Source organism: Mastigoproctus giganteus, chromosome 14 (genome assembly GCF_048544385.1).
Source record: "Mastigoproctus giganteus isolate SK-2022 chromosome 14, ASM4854438v1, whole genome shotgun sequence".
Classification (NCBI taxonomy): domain Eukaryota; kingdom Metazoa; phylum Arthropoda; class Arachnida; order Uropygi; family Thelyphonidae; genus Mastigoproctus; species Mastigoproctus giganteus.
The window spans coordinates 48791451-48805740 of NC_143588.1; the positions used below are offsets into that span (position 1 = coordinate 48791451).

The 14290-nt window shown below is 39.2% G+C and overlaps 1 protein-coding gene across 2 annotated transcripts in view; it reads right to left on the minus strand.

Moving 5' to 3' along the window:
* LOC150075125 (chromobox protein homolog 3-like) overlaps positions 1–14290 on the minus strand; it is a 158804-nt gene that overhangs the window by 73790 nt on the left and 70724 nt on the right. For both annotated transcript variants that reach the window (XM_090389246.1, XM_090389248.1), the window contains one exon: positions 9174–9239. In XM_090389246.1, coding sequence (XP_090245372.1) covers positions 9174–9189 — 16 coding nt within the window. In that variant the 5' untranslated portion in view covers positions 9190–9239. The remainder of the gene's footprint in view (positions 1–9173; positions 9240–14290) is intronic.

Sequence of the window (14290 nt, forward strand, 5' to 3'; positions counted from 1 at the left end):
GCATTGCAAGCTACTCATAAAAGGTTAGAGAGTAGAACACACCAAGCATAATTCAAACATTCAAATACTTTTCTGAAACATTAAATTTAAAATCTGAGGACTGCCTCAGTAGGTGATGCTACAAGTCATGAAATTTAGTCACTGAAGAAGTGGTATTCCTTTAAGAAATTAAATACAAATTTCACTCTACACAGATTGAAGTGCCAGTGAAGTGAAATACTTGATCAAATGGTATTATAACTGAATGTCTTTAAGATGTGCTTCATTTTATCTATATAATGGTGTATATTTACAAGCACTGATAAAACTAATCAACACTAAAAATGTTTCTGGCTTAAAAATAGTCAATTCTTCTTAATTTCAGCATGAGAAAAACAAATATAACATTTAAAACCCTTAGTTAGCCCTTGGTTCCATGATATAGCCCCTCTTATGATTTAGGGGAATATTCGCGAATACTAGGGAATTTTGCAGTCTAGAGAATAGATAGGCTGGTAACACTGAAACACGAACCGATATGCCATGTTTTTTTTTATTTCTGTGTATCATTTACCTTGCAAGTGATGTTATGAGCAATGATCTTTTTTTTTTTTTTTTTTTTTCAGGTTTATGGACAAAAATCACACAAAAAGCCAGGTAAATGTGTTAACAGTATTGACAATTTTTGTTATTCTGTGTGGTTATGTGACATTTCCCACTCAGAAAAGCCAATTGACTCCACTTGTGAAGACAGCCTACTACCATTATTTTGGCTGTAAGGCAGGGGAGGGATGAAGACAAACCCTAGGCACCCAAAAAACAAGGGTTCGAGAGTAGCCTGTGTGGCCGCAGCTATTTTGCAGCTCCTGGAGAAGAGAAGTTTTTTTCTGATTTATTTTTTGTTTTATTAACTTAAATTGGCATATTTACTTATTTTCTAGAGTAGTTTTATATTCATAGTTACGATACTTAGTTTAAAGTTTAACTCGATAGAGATTTTGTGGGTATTATTTAGTATCGGTAACGGTATCAAATCCACGTGTTACAAATTGCAGCTCCGTTGAACGAGAGGTTTTTAACCGTATTTAGCCAATTTATTAACCAATTGTTATATCAAATTATTATCTATAAGTAGCTATAGACCTAGTCAGGATCCTTAGTTTATTCTATACTGAGACAGCGAGATTTGGAAGTTAATCAATACTTAAAAGAGTCCGTAGAAGTACCGTTCGTAATTACCGCCATTGTAACACGATACGGCATATCCGAAATTCGATAGCATTAGCTTTGTATAGTATAGTGCATAATATAATATTATCAATTAATCAGTAAATCTATTAATCTTGTTAAACTTCATTGTCAATTAAATCGTACTTTTAACTATATATATATATAACGACTTAGAGTACAAAAGTAACAAATAATTAATACATAACTTGATACGGAAGTTATATAAAGGGAACTCGTAGATAACACTCGATACTGAAAAATAAATATAGCGTTATAACTGTGTTAGGATACAAGTTTAAGGTTTTAATTTTGTTCTGAAATTGTAATTTTATTGACATTAAATCGAAATCATGACTCAAACCAGAGCAGCAAAGCAAAAGGCTCAAGCTAATGGGAGTGTTGTGACTCAGGGGAGAACTAAGGGGGGCAGTTGCCCTCTGAATCACAGCCTTTTAAGATGCACTGTTTGCTTGATGTTTGCGGAGCATTCGGGTACGGGACATGATACTGCCATGGGGGATGTCTTTGTGTGTGCACGATGCAAGGAGTGCAAGGAAATTAGGCGACAACTCAGCGTTGTTATGGGCCTATATGAGACCTTGAAGGACAGGGTGGATGACCTCGAAGGAAATAAACTGAGGGCCCATCAAGCTCTCAGCTGCCCACATCAACGCCAGAGATTGCGCTTGGTCATCTTGCAACACAGAGGCAGCCCCCAAGGCAGAATGCGCTGGTCCCACAGGAACTAGTAGTTGTTGGTGACTCTATTGTCAGGGAAACGGGGAACATGCTTTGTAAAAAGGATAGGTGGAACAGCACCAGGGTATGTCTGCCAGGGGCAAATGTTGATGACGTTGTAGAGCGGATATCATCTTTTAAGGGCACAAAAGGTGATATAGTTGTACACGTTGGCACTAATGATATTAAGAGTAGGAGACCAGCGGAATTACTTAACAAGTACAGGTCACTGTTGAAAAAAAGCCGTGAAGTAGGGTTGAATTTGAAAGTGTCTGCAATTCTGCCCAGACACGATAGGAGGGAGTATATGATGACAGCCTTGTCGATCAATTCGGCCCTGGAAAGATTGTGCAAGGCTGAAGGGGTAGAATTTTTTTCAGCCTGGACTGTACTTGTTAACAGGAGAGATTGCTTCTACAGGGATGGGATACACTTAAATAGAAAGGGTGCAAGAATATTTGCTGATGCTATCGAGGCAGTGTTAGGTGGGTCGGAAAACTGCTAGCTTGGGGGGGGGGACAAAGACAAATAGATTAACAGTAGCCACTTGCAGAGGTGAAAGAGATTTTTGCACTGCTTCTATTAGAATGAGCAAAAGCCTGAAAAACAATATGCAGGATATTTCAGAGACTGCTGGAAGTCATTGCGGTACAAGTAAACACATGGGTTGTGTTAGGGTAGCTAAGAATAGAAACAGGTGCATGTATATTTGCGTGTACACCAATGCTAGGAGTTTAGTAAATAAATTTGATGAATTTGAGGTATTGCTCAAAACATCAAAGGCAGATATTGTTGGGATATCAGAGACATGGTGCCACACAGATATAAGGAATGCAGAACTGGAATTTGGGGAGTACAACGTCTACAGAAAGGATAGATAGGATAGGAAGGGAGGAGGGGTTATGCTATTAGTTAAAAAACACATAAAATCGAAGGAAGTGAAGCCAGTCGACATCGATGGACAGGGCAGTGTCCAGTCAGTTTGGTGTGACATAAGCATGGGTAAATCAAAATTGAGAGTAGGAGTGTGTTATAGGCCTAATGACTCTGATGAGTATAATAAGATACTGTACAGGGAACTAGAATGGGCCAGTAAATCAGAGAGTCTTATAATGGGAGATTTTAATTTCTCAGATATTGACTGGAATTTGTGGGTTGGTCACTCACACACTAGCAAGGCTTTTGTGGATTTATTGGATGATTGTTTTCTACACCAGCATGTTTGGGAGGCAACCAGAGGGTGTAATACTCTTGATCTGATTATCAGTAGTGATTCTTCATGCATTAAGAATATGCAGAAAAAGGAACCACTAGGTGGCAGTGATCACAGTGTGCTGAAGTGGGATTTACTCAAGGAGGTAACTACCATCAGAGGTAAAGGGAAGGGTTTTTGCTTTCGTAAAGGCGACTATGATGGGCTGAGACAGTATTTAAATTCTATACAGTGGGATCAACTGATGATGTTACCAACAGCAAATTCAAAATGGGAAGCATTCAAGGAACTAATCTTGGAAGCTACCAGGCTTTACATACCAACCAAGGAATATTGTTCAAGGTTCAGGCCTAAATGGTTGTCAGATGAACTAATGAGACATATGGCAGAGAAGAAAAATGCCTGGGATACATACAAATTATTGGGTGACATGGAAGCCTATGATAGATATAAGTTGGTCTGTAACCAAGTCACAAAGGAGATTAGGCAGGCAAAGGCAGATTATGAGAAATCCTTGGCAAAGGATGCAAAGAAAAAGAGAAAAGAGTTCTTTACCTATTTAAACTCAAGAAGGAAAGGGATGAATCAGATTGGTCCATTGGATGTTGATGGTTCAACAGTTGAGGATCCTGCTCAGGTGGCTAACAATCTAAACGAGTATTTTGCATCTACATTCACACATGAGGAGTTATTCAGGAAGGGGAATGTCGTAGGTGAAGTAAACACTGGCAGTGAGCTAGATGATTTTCTAATAACTGAGAGGAAAGTGGAGGAGAAATTGTTGAGGATAAACATAAAAAAGGCACCCGGGGTGGATGGGATCTATCCAGTTATATTAAAGGAGGCAGCAAAGGAAGTAAGCAAACCCCTAGCCATAATTATGAGAGCTTCTTTGGACTCAGGGGAGGTACCCATAGGCTGGAGATGTGCAAATGTAACCCCAATTCACAAAGGAGGATCAAAGACTGACACAAGTAATTATAGACCTGTTAGTTTAACTTCGGTTCCACAGGAAAATTAATGGAGGCACTGGTTAAAGAAGCACTGCAGGATCATCTGGACAAGAATTCAGTTATAGCTCAGATGCAGCATGGTTTTGTTAAGGGCAGGTCTTGTCTGACCAATTTGATTGGATACTATGATGTAGTCACAAAAGAACTGGATGCAGGGAATAACTTTGATATTATATATTTGGATCTTAGAAAGGCTTTTGATACTGTTACGCACGGAAGACTGCTGCACAAATTGGAGCAGTGTGGCATTGGAGGCAAATTGCTGCTATGGATAAAGGGATGGTTGAGTGGCAGAAGACAGAGAGTGGTAATCAATGGACACTGCTCAACGTGGACTAATGTTATTAGTGGAGTTCCTCAGGGTTCAGTGTTGGGTCCGTTGTTGTTTTCGGTGTTTATGAATGATATTGATGATGGGATATCAAGTTTAATGTCCAAGTTTGCAGATGATACAAAGGTTGGCAGGGTTGTTAAGGACACTACTGACGCTATGCTGCTGCAACAGGATCTGGAAAGGTTGAACAGATGGGCTGAGAGGTGGCAAATGAAGTTTAACATTGACAAATGTAAAGTACTACATACGGGAAACAGTAACCCCAGAGCAACGTATCAACTCTGCGGTACTACACTGACAGTGGTGGAGAATGAAAAGGACCTGGGGGTAATTGTGCAGGCAGATATGAAGTTCTCTGAGCAGTGCAGACGAGCTGCAAGAGTAGCTCACGGTGTCTTGTCAATGATATACAGGAATTTTTCTAGTAGGGATAGGGATGTGATTATTCCCTTGTATAAGGCATTGGTCAGGCCACACCTTGAGTACTGCATACAGGTCTGGAGACCTCATTTCAAGAAGGATGTAGAGCTGCTGGAACGAGTACAGAGGAGGGCAACAAGATTAGTGAATGGAACAAAGGGTTGCTCTTACGAAGAAAGTCTTAAGTTTTGCAAATTACAGAGTCTGGAGACTAGGTATCGGCGAGGTGATCTGATAGAGGTGTATATGGCTTTGAATGGCTTGAGCATGCTCAATGCCGATGGGATTCTTCCTCTTGCTCAGAATAATCACCTGAGAGGGCATAAATTCAAATTGAGGAAAGACGGATGTCGGATAGATGTGCGGAAATTTGCCCTTAGCCAGCGGGCAGTTGGTTTGTGGAATAGACTTCCATCACTTGTTGTTGAAGTTGATAGCCTAAACAAATTTAAGGCTCAGTTGGACAGGTATTTAGAACGAATGGAGGGGTGAAATGGGAGTAGTGGTTGTGCTTTTTTTTTTTTTTTTTTTTTTTTTGGCTGATGCTGAATAAGCTTGCTTTTTTGCATCATATGCCTCTACTAATGCTAATGCTAATATATTTGCTGCAACACGTGCTGTAAATCTCCGTGGATGACTGAATAACGTTCAATGCCTTTTGCCATCCCGATGATTTGGAGGGAGCCTTCAAATCATGTAAATGACTTATTTCTGCACGGCATGTCAAAAAAAAAAAAAAAAAAAAGGAAGTGGACTGTGGAATGCCTCAACATCATGTCAGCTATCTGAACAGTGGCACATGAGAATGGTCTGCCTGTATCTCACCCTCCAGAAGAGTACACTTTGGAGTCTGATAAAGATGGGGACAGTGTGAGGAATGATGGTCAACCTGGGCCTTCAACATCACAGGATCCTGATTTTGTGCCAGAACCTGAGTTGCCGAGTGAGTCGCACAGAATCACTCAAGGTGAACTAAGTGATCTAGTTTGAGACCTAGATCTATTGAAGATAAAGCAGAGCTTCTGCGATCAAGGCTCCAACAGTGGAATCTTCTGCAACCAAATGTCAAGTTGTCCGTGTACAGAAGCAGGCAGAATGCTTTGACTCCATATTTTAAAAGTGAAAACAACCTTGTTGCCTGCTGTGATGTCAATGGTTTGATGACAGCTTTGAATGTGGAGCACAACCCACACAACTGGAGGGGAGGCTATTCATAGACTCACCAAAGCTAAGTTTAAAAGCTGTTTTGCTCCACAATGGCAACACTCTTCCTTCAATTCCTCTAGGCCATGCTGTCCACACCTTCTGCCCCCCCCAGTCTCCCCCTTAACAATGCCACCAAATTCAAATGAACATCTAAATTCTGCAGTTTTCTTGTGAATCTCTTCTGGCCAAATTCTAGTGTACCCCCCCCCCTCCAAGGCCTTGCCATTGAAATCCTTGGAAATTAGGTGGTGGAGCCTGCCAGAGTATTTAAATAATCTACTGGGTGCCTGACTTGCCTCCTTGTGGCAAACTGTGGGCAACGATGGGTCCCAACTGCTAAATGGTCAGAGAAACAACTGAACATAACACTACACAACAGACCACTCCCCACACACTTTTTAAATATCTGGCCTTCACAGAGTTCTGTGGCACTCACAAAGAATACAACGCGGAGATGGGGGGAATCCCTGGTGCCATCAGACAACTAACACGCTTTACACTTGTCCGCATGAATGAGAATATGAAATTAATACTGGAAGCAATGAAGTACAAAGACTACCAATGGCAGATCTGTGGAGACCCGAAGGTGATTGCAATACTGCTGAGCATGCAGTTGGGATACACAAAGTACTGCTGTTTCCTGTGTGAGTGGGACAGTCGGGCTAGGTCTTCACACTACGAGAGAGAAGTCTGGCCTCTAAACGAAAATCTGCGCTTCTGGGGGAGAAAAAAAAAAAAGTCCAGCACAATCCTCTGGTTGATCAAAGCAAAATTCGTCTGTCCCCTTTACACATCAAACTGGGACTCATGAAGAACTTTGTTAAAGGGATGAACCAGGATGGAGAGGCTTTCAAGTACCTGAGAGGACAATTTCCACTACTGAATGATGCTAAGGTTAAGGAAGGAATCTCTCTTGGTCTGCAAATTTGTGAACTTTTAAAGGATGAAAATTTTGAGAAAGTCCTCCAGGATAATGAGAGCGCAGTTTGGGAAGCCTTTAAAAGTGTTGTGCATGACTTCCTGGGAAACTGAAGAGCTGAAAACTATGTTGAGACTGTGAACAACTTTCTTGAAAAGTATCATCAATTAGGCTGCAATATGTCACTGAAAATCCACTTTGACTCTCATCTGGATTTCTTCCCTGAAAACTGTGGTACAGTGAGTGTCGAGCACAGTGAGCGATTCCACCAAGACATTTCAGCAATGGAAAGAAGATATCAGGGTAGGTGGAATGCTTCTATGCTTGCTGACTACTGTTGGACAGTAACAAGAGATGTCCTGGAAGTGGAATACAAGCGAAAAGAAGGTGTTGTCGTGAATAGACCACATTTTGAGAAAGTACTTTCGGTTCCTGTGCAATTTTCTCGTGTTCTTGTTTTTTTTTTTAATGCTTTAATTAAAAACAACTGTGATTTATGTTGTATCAAGAAAATGCAAATATGAGATTGTTTTAATATTATTTTTCACTCCGACTACCACTGAAATTACTATATTCTTAGACAAACAGCGAAAGTACTGTATCCCAAAACGGCGCCTCCGTAGCCAGGTGGGAAGGAGCAGCAGTGCGTAGCACACGCTTCTTGATTAGACCGAGGTTCGAGCCAGTCACCACCAAATATGGAGGATGTGGAAAGGTCAGGGAATGACCACCGCATATTCCCGGAACAATATGGCCTTAGTTGCTAAGGCTCCTTAAAAAAAAAAAAAAAAAAACCAAGTATCCCAAAAACTAGAGCTAATAAAAAATTTCTGAAGTCATCTTCGTTTTTCTCGACCCAAAATTAGTAGTTTGCCTATTTTAAGAAAGGAAACAAATTCAAAGAATTTTTTTGTTGAACAGTGTAATGGAAGCCTACATTCTATACTGCCATGCAGGATGTTTACAAATGGTTAAAAACACAATGTCCTCAAATTTATACATTTAATAACTCTTCTTTAGACTAAAATTAAAGCCAGTATTTTTATAAACCTAGAATATTTTTCTTACTACCTAATGCCGAATGAATAAACATTTCCAGTGTATACAAAATTGGACGATACTGCTTTCATTATTCTCAAAAGAAAATGCAGTTATATATCATTAAAGGAACTTTCTAGTGAAATATTGAGGGTAATATTTATATTTACAATTATAAAACGTACTTTTAGCATTACAATTCTAGATATGAAAATTCTGAAAATGTGCAGTCAAGCACTATAAATGAGAAACAACATAAGAGACAGTGAACAGTTTCAGTTAAATACATGAAAGTAAAGTAAAGAAGAAAAATATTACTTGATTATAAAGATGTTTTTGAAAGTTGATCAAAAAGATTAACTACAAATAGAAAAACATTTGAAATAAGGTGAATAAAATTCAGAGGGTAAAAAAGACAACTAGAAGTACTGACCACTACAAAAGATCAATTGTTTCATCTATATCTGCTACCTTTGGGGGTGGGGTGTCCCTGTCGAAATGATTAACTTGTGGCGTGTAAATGATATACGAAAGGATTAACTTGTGAAGCCTGATCTTTGTGTCAATGAATGCTTATGGGAAGAACACTGAAGTTACAGAAAATTATTATTTTCCCACAAGGTTTTAGATTCAATAAAAAGCAGTTATCAAAATTGATACAAGAGCATTTTATATATATGAAGTAATGTAAAAGAATCTGAAGTGAATTTATTAAACTGCATTTTCTTAGTATACACAAAAAATGTTTGCAAATAAGGATTACAATACTGTTGTATAATTCTACATGCACTTGTGCTAAAGATGTAGCAAAACTTAGTTAATGTAAAAATTACATATCCATGCTGGTTAGTCAGTAAAATAAATCAGTTTAACAAAATAGGATGACTTTAAAACTAGCAATTTCAACGAGAACAAGACCATAATGATAGCATAAAGAAATTACGGTTCCAACATAAGATAGAAAATTATATTCAGCAAGTTTAACTTTGAAAATGTAGAGTGTTTTGATGTCCGTATAGACAAGGGTTACTTAAATGAATAATTCACTTCACATTCGCTAAAAATTTCTTTTAAAGCACTTACTGTTATGAGCATCCATTTTCTTTATTCCAACGCACGCTTCAAATTGTGATAGGAGATATTCTAGAACTAACAAATGTTCATACATTCAAATAAGATAGTAACAATGGACATTCCAAACAAAAAGTTTCAATTACAGAAATTTTAGTTTTCAAATTATAATACACATCTAAAGTTATTAATTTTTCACATAAAAATCGCTAAATAAGTTACAGACACTAATACTAAGCCACAGGGTTAGTCAAAAACTACAGATAAAATAAATTAACAGAAGAATGGTTTATGCAGGCAGAAACAGAGTTCAATTTTTAGGAAAGAAAACCTCTAACTTTGTTTTGTAATCTGAATGAGCAGATAGGTACAAATTTGTTTAAATAATGAAATAAAAGAATGCTACTGCTTTGTTCGCCGTTTTTTCGAACCAAAGCAGTAGCATTCTTTTATTTCATTATTTACAACACAATTTGTACTATCTAGTCATTCCAGATTACAAAACAAAGTTAGAGGTTTTCTTTCCTAAACAATTGAACTCTGTTTCTGCCTGCATAAACCATTCATTCTGTTAATTTATTTTATCTGTCTCTCTCAATATAAATAAATAAATAAATAAATAAATTTTCTGTTTATACTCTGGGACAACCAAACAGTCAGAGGAGTTCGCATGATAGATTGAATACAAAAAACAGCACTGTATTCAATAGTCACGGGCTTGAACCCCGGTCACTCAAGGCACATCTATTTAGGCACCCACATGCCTGACTACTAGGCTACGGCGGCCTACCAATAAGGTGCCTCCGTAGCACACGCTTCTTGATTAGACCGGGGTTCGAGCCAGTCACCACCAAATACGGAGGATGCGGAAAGGTCAGGGAATGACCACCACCTCCGCATATCTCGGAGCAATATGGCCTTAGTTGCTAATGTTTCTAAAAACCAAATAACAAACATAACAAACCTACCAATATATATAAAATAGTTTCCGCTTCAAAAATGTAAAACTGTCTGAAAAATTTATGGAATGTTGCATAAATCTGAAGTTTTTGATTAAACAGAAAAAAAATTTCCCACTGAAAGTTAAAATTTGTTACATAGTTTTTAGGGAGAAGTCAGTATTAAGGGGATGAGTAAGCAGACTAAACAACTGCACAAGGAGGAGAAAATGACCATGACACTTTCAAACTGGATATCTGATAACTGAGAAAACTGATGAAAATGCTAAACAAATGAAGATTGTCAAGGCAAAGACTGTGTCAAAAAAAAAAAAAAAAAAAAAAAGCAAAAAAAAAAAAAAAAAAGCAACCATTTGCATCATGTTTTCAGCCAAAATTCAAGCTGAACCAATTTTGTTGAATAAAATGAACACAGGGGATGACACACAGATATTTCAGTATGAAACTGAAAAGCAAACGGACCATGCTCATTTTTTTTTTTTTTTTTTTTTAAACCAAAGAAACAAAGGAACCAACCACTAAGAAACTGTTCTCTAAATTCATGTTCCTGAACTGATTGAAGGAATAGGAGTTTCATGATACCAATATGTCAGCTTGCACAGCAAGGAAATTTCTGGGCATAAAATGATTCTTTTAGAGGGGGAATCCTACTCACTAAGATGGCAGTTGACTCATTCTACTTCCAGTAAAAGCTAAACAGGAGGAATTTTCATTTCTAAAAGTGAGTAGAATAATCTTAGACATTTCTTAAACTCTCTTCAGTGAATCCAACTGATGATGACAACAAATTCTAAATGGAAAGCATTCAGGAAAATAACTGCAGAAGCTATAAGCTCTTTATGCAAACTAAGAGATACTGGTCAAAGTTTAACCCTAAATGAAAAAAAGCCGTGAATTAGGGTTGAAATTGAAAGTGTCTGCAATTCTGCCCAGACACGATAGGAGGGAGTATATGATGAGAGCCCTGTCAATCAATTCGGCCCTGGAAAGATTGTGCAGGGCTCAAGGGGTAGAATTTTTTTCAGCCTGGTCTGTACTTGTTAACAGGAGAGACTGCTTCTACAGGGATGGGATACACTTAAATAGAAAGGGTGCAAGAATGTTTGCTGATGCTATCGAGGCAATGTTAGGTGGGTCGGAAAACTGCTAGATTGGGGGGATACAAGGACTAATAGATTAACAGTAGCCACTGGCAGAGGTGAAAGTGATTCTTGCACTGCTTCTATTGGAATGAGCCGCAGCCTGGAAAATAAGATGCAGGATATTTCAGAGACTGCTGGGAATCGTTGGGGTACAAGTAAACACATGGGTTGTGTTAGGGTAGCTAAGAAAAAGAACAGGTGCATGTATACTTGTGTGTACACCAATGCTAGGAGTTTAGTAAATAAATTTGATGAATTTGAGGTATTGCTCAAAACATCAAAGGCAGATATTGTGGGGATTTCAGAGACGTGGTGTCACACAGATATAAGAAATGCAGAACTGGAATTTGGGGAGTACAATGTCTACAGAAAGGATAGACAGGATAGGAAGGGAGGAGGGGTTATGCTATTAGTTAAAAAACACATAAAATCCAAGGAAGTGAAGCCAGTCGACATCGCTGGACAGTGCAGTGTCGAGTCAGTTTGGTGTGACATAAGCATTGGGAGATCAAAATTGAGAGTAGGAGTGTGCTATAGGCCTAATGACTCTGATGAGTATAATAAGAAACTGTTCGGAGAAATAGAGTGGGCCAGTAAATCAGAGAGTCTTATAGTGGGGGATTTTAATTTCCCAGATATTGACTGGAATTTGGGGGCTGGTCACTCACACAGTAGCAAGGCTTTTGTGGATTTATTGGATGATTGTTTTCTACATCAGCATGTTCGGGAGGCAACTAGAGGGAGTAATACTCTTGATTTGATTATCAGTAGTGATTCTTCATGCATTAAGAATCTGCAGATAAATGAACCACTTGGTGGCAGTGATCACAGTGTGCTGAAGTGGGAGTTACTCAAAGAGGTAACTACCATTAGGGGTAAAGGGAAGGGGTATTGCTTTCGTAAAGGCGACTACAATGGACTGAGACAGTATTTAAATTCTATACAGTGGGATCAACTGATGATATTGCCAACAGCAAATTCAAAATGGGAAGCATTCAAAGAACTTATCGTGGAAGCTACTAGGCTTTACATACCAACTAAGAAATATTGTTCAAGGTTTAGGCCTAAATGGTTGTCAGATGAACTAATGAGGCATATGGCAGAGAAGAAAAATGCATGGGATACATACAAATTAACACGTGACACGGACGCCTATGATAGATACAAGTTGATCTGTAACCAAGTTACAAAGGAGGTTAGGCAGGCGAAGGCAGATTACGAGAGATCCTTGGCAAGGGATGCGAAGAAAAACAGCAAAGAGTTCTTTACTTATGTAAACTCTAGAAGGAAGGGGATGAATCAGATTGGTCCACTTGAGATCGATGGGTCAACTGTTGATGATCCTGCTCGGGTAGCTAACAAACTAAATGAATATTTTGCATCGACATTCACACATGAGGAGTTATTCAGCGAGGGGAATGCCAGAGGTGTATTCAATTCTAGCAGTAAGCTAGAGAATCTTGTAATAACTGAGAGCAAAGTGGAGGAGAAATTGTTGAAGATAAACACAAGAAAGGCACCTGGGGTGGATGGGATCTATCCAGTTATATTAAAGGAGGCAGCAAAGGAGGTAAGCAAACCCTTGGCCATAATTATGAGAGCTTCCTTGGACTCAGGGGAGGTACCCATTGACTGGAGATGTGCAAATGTGACCCCAATTCACAAAGGGGGATCAAAGGCTGACACAAGTAATTATAGACCTGTGAGTTTAACTTCTGTTCCCGGAAAATTAATGGAGGCACTGGTGAAAGAAGCACTGCAGGATCATCTAGACAAGACTTCAGTTATAGCTAGGACACAGCATGGTTTTGTTAAGGGGAAGTCTTGCCTGACCAATTTGATTGGATACTATGATGCAGTCACAAAAGAACTGGATGCAGGGAATAACTTTGATATTATATACTTGGATCTTAGAAAGGCTTTTGATACTGTTGCACATGGAAGACTGCTGCACAAATTGGAGCAGTGTGGCATTGGAGGCAAGTTGCTGCTATGGATAAAGGGGTGGTTGAGGGGGAGAAGACAGAGAGTGGTAATCAATGGACACTGCTCATCGTGGACTAATGTTATTAGTGGAGTCCCTCAGGGTTCAGTATTGGGGCCTTTATTGTTTTCTGTATTTATAAATGATATTGATGATGGTATATCAGGCTTAATGTCCAAGTTTGCAGACGATACGAAGGTTGGCAGGGTTGTCAAGGACACTACTGACACTATGCTGCTGCAACAGGATTTGGAAAGGTTGAGCAGATGGGCTTCGAGGTGGCAAATGAAGTTTAACATTGACAAATGTAAAGTACTACATATGGGAAACAGCAACCCCAGAGCAGCGTATCAACTCTGTGGTACTACACTGACAGTGGTAGAGAATGAAAGGGACCTGGGGGTGGTGGTGCAGGCAGATATGAAGTTCTCTGAGCAGTGCAGACGAGCTGCAAGAGTAGCTCATGGTGTATTGTCAATGATATATAGGAATTTTTCTAGCAGGGATAAGGAGGTGATTATTCCCTTGTATAAGGCAATGGTCAGGCCACACCTAGAGTACTGTATACAGGCCTGGAGGCCTCATTTCAGGAAGGATGTAGAGCTGCTGGAACGAGTACAGAGAAGGGCAACTAGATTGGTGAATGGGACAAAGGGGTTCTCTTACGAAGAAAGGCTTAAGTTTTGCAAATTACAGTGTCTGGAAACTAGGCACCAGCGGGGTGATCTGATAGAGGTGTACAAAGCCTTGAATGGTTTGAGCATGCTCAATGCTGATGGGATTCTTCCTCTAGCTCAGAAAAATCACCCGAGAGGGCATAAATTCAAATTGAGGAAAGACAGATGTAGGATAGATGTGCGGAAATTTGCCTTTAGCCAGCGGGTGGTTGGTGGGTGGAACAGACTTCCATCCCTTGTCGTGGAAGTTGATAGCCTAAATAAGTTTAAGGCTCAGCTGGACAGGTATTTCGAACGAACAGAGGGGTGAAGTGGAAGTGGTTATTTTTATTTATTTATGTTACTTTTTTTTTTTTTTTTTTGGCTG